Below are 9,048 nucleotides of genomic sequence, written 5' to 3' on the forward strand. Positions count from 1 at the left end.
CTCATAAAAAGTGTAAACAAACAGCAAAAATACGAATTTCTGGTTTGGCCTACAGTCTTTCTTTAATAAACAGAAATTAAACAAAATTAAATTACGATAGCATTTTCGAAATTATTTTTCGTTAACAGACAACAAAGTAAGGAAAACAACCAGTCGTACCATTTCTGCTAATATAATTTAATTATTTGAAAAGTCCCACGTTATTTTTTTTAAAGATTAGTGTGAGGAAGCAAACGAGTCGTCGTCCAACCTAGCGTGCCTGGGCTGCCAGCTAGCCAATCCCCTACACAAGGGATCGGCTCATACAGGATTAAACACCGCCACCTTGCCAGCAAGCTATTTATTCGACCAGTAGACAAATTATATAACGTGTTATACAATAAATACATGTCCGGTAAAGCGCAGTGTTTAAATGGGGGGTGGGGGTAAGTTTCTCAGCACGCAGGAGAAAGGAGCTCATTTTGCTCGGTGTCCGTCGTCTGAGGGGTGCATCATCTAACCTCCTCTCTCTGGCTGGCCCTGAGCCCGCTGATTGTAGTTCTCATCATCCTTCTCCTCCTCTTCCTCCTCTTTGTGCAAGCGCTGCGCAACATAAAAAGTCCACCGAGTTCAAACTAGCTGCTTAAGACGCGCCCACTCTTTCTTGCGTTGTGCAGTTTTGCAAGGAGAAGGGAGAGTGGATCTGCTCTGCGTTTCATGAGAAGGGAACACTTGTTGTTACTCGATAAAAGTCAGTTCAAACTCGCTTGGACATGGTGCTGCCAAGAGTTATCCGTGCTGTCATCATGGGACCCCCGGGGTCGGGGAAAGGAACGGTGTCTGGGCGCATTACCAAAACTTTTGGACTGAAGCACATTTCCAGTGGGGACATTTTGAGAGCCAACATAAACGCGCAGACCGGTAAGATAGTTTTAGCTCGAGAGGGAGGACACGCTAAGGCATTGCAAAAGCTTTCAGGAGTTTACGTGTCAAACTGAAAGATTTAACTTAGTATTTATCAAGCTTATTTCGCTTAAAGCCACAGCTGGTCGTTACGCACAAAGTGCGAACTTAAAAACGAAACAAGGCAGCTTTTCTGCAATATTCTGATAAGAGTCCACGCCTACAACAGTGTGATTTTTATCTGTCTGTGAAATACTAAACATAGGATACAATTTAAACATGTTGTGTCTTCTCTAATCAAGGTCAGCGTTGTCAGGTTTATACTGCAAACATTTGCGCCAGAGTTACCTGGACCTTGGAGGAAGGCCCGCTACTGCTCAATATCACCTTGGATGTGGCTGAGAGCTGTAAAGATAAGATAGCCGTGAACTTTTGCTTCATGAAAGGAGGAGTTACACATTTGAAGGGGGAAAAAAAGGTCTGTTTTTACAGCTGCATGAAGAGAATCCCATGTTGGTTGATTTGGAGTGTGCGATGTGTAATCGTGCTTTAACCGTTAGTTATACTGGGAAAGCCTAAAACATACAGAGTGCAGACGTGCAGGCTTAACTTAATTCACTTGAGCATCTGCCAATCAAAGCAGTTTTTATGCAGTGTGACTGCTCGCATTTTTAAAAGTCAGACTTTTTATTTGATCAAGCGATCCCCCAACGCATTCTGCTTCTTCATTAAATCCGCTTAGAATAAAGCACTTTTGGATTTTGGTCATGAGTACTCCATATAAGTGCCGGCTGTAAAATGCATTTCCCAGCTGGCATCGTCTTTTGGCTGTTGCTTGGCAATGCTTTCGTCTGCTGTCCGAACAAGGTTCACTGTGCAGTCCAAAGAAGAAGAAGTACGAGACATTGAGTAGTCGCTGTGCCACAGTGACTTTTGCACTGTTTCTGATTAGCACAGCAGGTCATTTCTGCGAGGCTTGTCAGGAAATTCCTTTCCTCTGATGGACTCTGGCCAATTAAAGTGGAAGTAATAGAAAAAAGGCTTTCGCTTTAACCTCTTCAATTTGTATTATACACTATACCACTTTTTGCATATTAAGTGTAAATATGCTATGGTATTTGCATCATTTTATGTTTTTTACCTTGTAATTCAGCATAGCTTGTCTTTGTACATCTAACATCTGTGTGTCACTGAGTAGCTACACACACTGTTTATAATGATGGAGACACTGCAAACACTGGAAGTGTTAGAATAGCTGAAACATAAAACAGGTTTTCTGGTGTAGATGCATGTTATTAGGCTTCTTTGTCAGGCACATGCAGCCAAATGTTGATGTGGTATCCGTGTTGGCTTTATGAAGTATGGATTAAAAATTGAGGCACGAAGGGAAAATTGTACATTTTCTAACACAAACATTCTTCCTTTCTCTGTCTCATGTGTTGTTTGTTTTTTGTTTTCCTCTCCTGTTTGTTTCAGAGCTGGGGCTGCTAATGAAGTCCTGTATTGATCAGGGTCAGCTGGTACCTGATGACGTCATGTCTCGTCTCATCCTGAATGACCTGAGGGCAATAGATGGCGGCAGCTGGCTGCTCGATGGTAAGTTTTCACAACTTTGCATCAGCACTCAGTTCATCTGGTAAAATGAGTGGTAGGCGATCATATTATCAGCATTTCTAGTTAGGAATTGTTGAATTTGTTCTATAAAAAAATAGATGTAACACTGAAGGAAAGACTTAGACTTTAATTAAATTACTGGCATTGATCGCACCAACCTTGATTCCTTTTTTGCTTTGCCTAGATTTCCTCTGTCTCTTTCACCAGGTTTTCCTCGTACAGTGTCCCAAGCAGAAGCTCTGGATGTTGTCTACACCTTGGACACAGTTATTAACCTCAATGTACCTTTCCAGACCATCAAGCAAAGGTTGACTTCACGTTGGACTCACCTTCCGAGTGGCAGAGTATACAACACAGATTTCAACCCGCCTAAAGTCCCTGTAAATATCCCTTTCCTATCACTCCCTGATTTAGTTTCTATTAGATGTTTTATACCGTATTTAGCCCAGCTTTGCACACATAATTGCAAAAATCTTAAGTTTCAGATAGTCGGACCAATTTAAGTTTTATTATGGTAAATGACCTGTATTTATATAGCGCTTTACTAGTCCCTAAGGACCCCAAAGCGCTTTACATATCCAGTCATCCACCCATTCACACACTGGTGATGGCAAGCTACATTGTAGCCACAGCCACCCTGGGGCGCACTGACAGAGGCGAGGCTGCCGGACACAGGTGCCACCAGGCCTTCTGACCACCACCAGTAGGCAACGGGTGAAGCATCTTGCCCAAGGACACAACGACCAAGACTGTCCAAGCCGGGGCTCGAACCGGCAACCTTCCGATTACAAGGCGAACTCCCAACTCTTGAGCCACGATCGCCCCGTTATTACTACCGTAATGCAGCATTTCATAAAAATAAACAGACATGGTGTTAGTGATGTCTGGGGCTGTAACTGATAGAACCATGAATTGAACGTCTGCCCATCAGTTTGTGAAACTCAAGCGCACTTGGGTTATGCAGCATGACAATGATTCAAAACGCACCAGCAACTCCACCTGTGAATGTCTATCACTGTACCAAAAAATAAAAGGTTTTGGAGCAGCCCAGTCAAAGTCTAGATTTGAATCCGATTGAGATGTCTTGGCATGACCTTAAACAGGCCATTCATGCCCAAACCCTCCAATGTGACTGAATTAAAGCAATTCTGCTAAGAACAGTGAGCCACAGTGATGTGAAAGACTTGTTACCGGCCATTGTGAAAGCTTGATTGCTGCCAAGTTATTGGGTTTTTGGGGAAGCTTTCACTTTTTCGCACAGGGCCAGGTACGTTTGGATAGCTTTTTTCTTTTCCTTAATGACAGAAGTAATCATTTAAAAACTGCATTTTGTATTTACTCACATTATCTTTGTTTAATATTAAAATTTAGTTGACGATCTGGACCACATAGTGATGCGAACAGGACATGAGGCCATTCAGGTTTCTCAAATTTTCATGAATGTATATATTTGCTCAATAAAGATGTGGAAATTCAGAGTAAAGGATACCAGATTACAGGAAAAACTCCAGTATAAATCTTAGTAAGGTATTTGGCCACCACATGCTACCAGAATGACTTCAGCATGTCTTTGGAAATATGCTGGAAGGATGAATACCAATCTTCCAAGAGATATTCCCTCACTTTGCATATTTGGTAACTCTCCTAAGAGTAATGGTAAACACACTGAGAGCCTTTAATATAATACTTACTCTCTCATGTCAGATTTCCGAGTTTAACTTACTGCCTCAATCAACTGGAATTGCTTGAGGCAGCTAATTCTTTCACCATGTAAATCATTAATTTCTTGCAGAATTGTGGACAGCATGTTTACAGTGCTCCCTCTTGACCTCAGACGTACCCTTCTGGGACTGTGTCTGCTGTCTGAGTAAACTAAAGACACTGTCATATTCCTGGAACTGTCCGAGCCCTTTTTATTACAGTCTACCCTCCTGAAATGTATAACAGGGTGACTGATCCTATAATGGACGCAGCTGGTAAAAGTTGATGTTTAGATGGTGTCATGGAGCAGAGGTGTTGAATATATCTAGAGTCCTCTCAATCCTCCGACGGTCATAAAATATTGTAAAGAGTTTGGAAGTGTAACCAATCAAAAAAAAAAGTGTGCTGTTAAAATAAAAACTAATTGCATTAATACACTTTAATCAAAAAAATCATGTTGAAGGTCAAATTGTACAGGTTCATTAGCAACAAATGTCTGTCTGAAATGAGAATGAAATTCAGAAATTCAAGTTCCTAATAGAACATCAACTACTTCTTAACAAATAAACAACATTTATCCAGATAAATGTCAACCTTTCAGTTCCAGAGAAATGTGAGATGAATAGTTTTAGTTCAGTTGAGGATATTTTATATATGTGAAGGGTTGTTTTTGTTTCCTTTTTAGTTCACAGGTAGAAGATGAAGGGTAACTAAACATTAACCTAAGGCAGGAGATTATAAAAAGCCTTGAGAGTTGCAAGAAAAGAGTGTGAGAGAAACGTAACCTTTGTAAGCCCCACAGAAACGGACAGGTTGCATATCTGAGCACGTCAAATGGGTAGATTTGGGGCGCTGGTCAAGTTCACTGGGTAGAGCTGAGACACAGCGTCTGCCTTTCACACTATTATTATCATTCCTGACTAATAGCTTGTGGTTCACGTTTTTGTAAATCTGTGTTTTTAGTAGAAGTCACTGTAGCTCAAAGCCTCGCAGTGCTTTCAGCACAGATGCAGACTTGTTTACACTAGCCACCTTCTAGTAATGCTCCCAGATCACTGCAAGGGGGGAAAAAGCATCCTGTGAGGTTTTGGAAAGTAAAGAAGCCAGCCTGCAGCAATCTTTGTAGCTTTCAAATTCTTAAAGTCAGAAATGTGCTTGGCAACATGGGAAATGAACTGAAGGCAGCCCCTTGACACTGATGTCTCTGTCACGTTTCATTCAACACTGATCAAACCCTACAAACGGTTGTGGATTAGTAAGATGATTTCTACTCTGTTCCAACATGTCTCATATTTTTTATGTTCCAACATTTATTGCCTAATATATCTCATTATTAAAGAGCCAGTATGTAAAAGAAGTAACTAAAACCCTCCTTTGCAGCACATAGTAAACATGCACAAAAGATCAGCATTAAGACAGATTTCTTTTACCTCTGCAGGGCTTTGATGATGACACAGGGGAGCCTCTTTTCCAGAGGGACGATGACAAACCAGAGACGGTGACACGGCGATTGAAGTCTTACGAAACCCAGACGGAGCCCGTCTTAGAATACTACAGGTAGAGCACCACAGATACCTTAAAACTTAGTGCCAGCAGTATATGCAAAAATCTCTCTAATACTCACCAAGGGTCCAGCTAAAAGTCAAAAATATTGAACCATGACCTTTTCATCCCTGCGTATTCTTCAAAGCTGTTTGCATGACTGAAGAAAATGCATAAGAACCACATTCCAGCAGCCCTAGCCAACACTGCATCGCATTTTCTCTTTATTAAATCAGGTGACAGATGTATAAATATTTATCTTGAAAGCTTAAAACACAGGCAGGAAAATTCATGGATCTTATGTTCTGTTTCTGGGCCAGGAAAATGTATGACTGTTTCCTTAAACCACAGAGATGCTTTTATCCAGTGTCCCACTTTCCACTATAACCACATTGCCTAAAAGTCTGTCATTTGCAGGAAGTACAGATAATAACAGACTGAGAATAGAAGAAGATGCAGATTTAATGTTTAAAATAACTTGTTCTGAAGTTTAGGAGCATTGCCAGCTGATTAATAGATGTACATGGATTTCTAAGTTCAAATGCTGTTATTGAAATCTGATTTGTTTTGTTTGTTTTTACCCTCCAGGAGTAAAGGTGTGCTAGAGACCTTCTCTGGGACAGAAACCAATAAGATATGGCCACACGTTGAAGTTTTCCTTCAGAGAAAATTGTCTTCAATCAATCAAAAAGTTGAATAGAAAGCCTGAGAAGAGTTTATCGACAGAAACCACTGTGTGCATTGTCCAGTCAAAATGCCACTTTTGCATTAAACAAAGGGAGTAAAATATTCTGAATGTTTTAAAACAGGGATAACACTCATCTTACGTGTACAGGAGTACACGGCAGTAAAATGGCACTTAATACAAAACATAAGCTTATAGTAGTAATTTTTCCACAATGTTGACATTGGTTTTTGAACGTCTCAGGTTGTGTGCAAAATCTTTTAAACAGTAGTTGTTAGACTTTGCACAGATTGCCTCTTCACTCCATAGTGTGCCTTTTTATGAAGCAAGCAGAAAACTGAGTGACTCCAATATTAAGGTTATTAACAGTAAGTGAAGGCTGCGTTTGCAGAGTATAACAGCTTGACGTGTGCCGGTGAATGCAGCCAGTTTTTAAGGAAAGTGTAAAGTCTTTTCTAATTATAATCATTACTTCCTTTCTTGTTTGATTCTGATGAATAAGAATGGGCACACACTACAAGACTGACTTGTTGTTTTGTTTTTTATTTTTTTGTTTTTTGGGGGGGGGGGTTAAACATGAGAAATCCCCTAAAAACAATATGGTGGGCTCTTTATGTTTTTGCTTTAGCATTGCTTTTCCAGAACTGCCTTGCTGGGTGTGTTTTCCATGCACTAGGCAGCTACCCCAAAGGGAAATGTGCCACATTCTACAAATTACTGTAAATTCACTTTTGCACTCAAGTGCCTTTTGCTGCTTTTGACAATAAACGAGGTAGTTAAATGAATGTAAATGATTTTGATCGTAGTGGACCAGATTAAATGACCAGATCACATTTCTTATGTTATTTCTTTTTAATTAATCAGAAAAAAGCATTATTGTGGAACAGCCTCTTTAGCTAGTCTTAAGTGATGCTCTTAAATTCTGCCAGCTATTCCTTGTTGTCATTGACTGATATTAGCCATTTAATGTGAATGTGACAACTAAAAATATATAATTATACAGTTTGTACAAGGCTTCTGTGCTGCTTCTGTCTTGTTTGGGAGATGTTGCAGTACTTAAGTATCATCTGCTGTGTTGTTGTTTCTTTTCCCTCTTGTTTTTGCACTCTTTTCTTAAAGTTTCTCCGATATTGTTAAAAGCCACAGAAATGCAAACCTACCTTGAACTGTACTGTACAGATCGATGCAGCAAATGTTTCCTGTGCGTATTCCGAAACACTTGAAGATAATGTTTGAAGGCGTATCTCCTTTCATAGGTGACTCACAACTATGTTTATAAATCATAATAAATGTCTTACCTAGATTCCTGGTCATTTTGGGGTTTTTTTTATACATACGTCTATAAGACAACACAAAACACGCCATCAAGCACTGTATGCAGACTTTTTCCAAAAACAGTCCTAAATTCATTGATTAGAACACAAGACTAGTCACTTTTCTCCCTCCTTTCTCAATGATTTCAATGCAAACACAAGTTTATAAATTCCACTGTTTTCATCTCAAAGACATTATTTGTCACTTCCACTTAAGCCTAGTCTGGTGTAAGTGGGATAATATCTAGAATTTGTAAATTATTTTTAATCAAGCTTGCATCAGACTGTAGTCAGAGCTCCGATATGCAACGCTGTCACTAAGTGTTCAGTTTTGGAGCAGCCTATATCTAACTGAGATGCTTTGGCAAGGGTAGTTTTCCCTTTCACGCGTTTTATGATTTCTCCCATTCTTCTACAAGTCTGCCTTTATCGTGTCATTGATCTGTGATGTGCCAGGTGTTCACTTCTGCAGACTAGTTGAATCGCTTGTAAGGTTCTCAGTTTTTCTATTTTCTTGTTTTCGTGTTGATAGGAAGACATTCAATATATAAATTTAAACTTTTCCCAACTCTTCCTGTGACTTCATTTATCTTGTGTCTCATTTTGTAATATTTAAGAAATATTCTCCAAGCTGCAAGTTCATTTTAAAGCTTCAAAGGTATGTATAAAACAAAAGGATGCAAGGTTGTTACCAGCTCATATCTTAGTACTTGTCCCTTCCCTCCAACTCTTTAAAAAAAAAAAGTTTCTGACAAATTCTGAAGACCAACTTTGTCCAAAGGCTTTCATTTGCAGAATTGTCAACTAGTTTTATGTCTGCTATCATGGCTTGTACATGGGGTCCTACAGTTTTCCTGTCCTCTCTGTAAATTGTAGACTGCGTATACAAAAAAAGAGGCCTTCATTATGTTGCACAGTAGGAGACCTTTAAATTAGGTCAAGCCAAGCCTCCTACCAGTTATTGTTCTCAATGATTTTGCTCCTAAATAACTAAAAAGAACAATGAATGTGGAAAGTCAAACCCCGGCATCGACAGTACTCACTGTGCAACTTGTCTGTCGGGTTGGCAAGAAATTTGGCTGTGCTATGCTAACAGCAGTCAGTATTATGATGAGCTTCTCGCCTGCAGCAAGACGAGCAAGGCACAGTTGTCTGGCAAGCACACGTCTTTCCACTCAAACCTCCTCTTTCTTTCCGTCGTCCTTGTAAATGGTAAATGGCCTGTATTTGTATAGCCTTGTCTTCAACCACAACTCCAGAACTGACTGTCTAAATATTTACTGGACTTCACAAAGCTCCCTCTTATAAAAT

The 9,048-nt window shown here is 39.8% G+C and overlaps 1 protein-coding gene across 2 annotated transcripts; it reads left to right on the forward strand.

Annotated features, from left to right (window-relative positions):
- The first annotated feature begins 65 nt into the window (after nt 1–65).
- On the forward strand, nt 66–7,727 carry ak3 (adenylate kinase 3). 2 transcript variants are annotated; one of them, XM_026174112.1, is made up of 5 exons: nt 66–136; nt 2,359–2,478; nt 2,704–2,876; nt 5,636–5,754; nt 6,328–7,727. In XM_026174112.1, the coding sequence occupies exons 2-5, from the start codon at nt 2,373–2,375 to the stop codon at nt 6,437–6,439; spliced, it is 510 nt and encodes a 169-aa protein (XP_026029897.1). In that variant the 5' UTR covers nt 66–136; nt 2,359–2,372; the 3' UTR covers nt 6,440–7,727. The 2 variants fall into 2 exon arrangements, with proteins under 2 accessions (XP_026029897.1, XP_026029896.1); XM_026174111.1 differs by lacking the exon at nt 66–136 and adding an exon at nt 181–900.
- The last annotated feature ends 1,321 nt before the right edge of the window (nt 7,728–9,048 follow it).

This window comes from Astatotilapia calliptera, chromosome 7, assembly GCF_900246225.1.
Source record: "Astatotilapia calliptera chromosome 7, fAstCal1.2, whole genome shotgun sequence".
NCBI classification, from domain to species: Eukaryota; Metazoa; Chordata; class Actinopteri; order Cichliformes; family Cichlidae; genus Astatotilapia; species Astatotilapia calliptera.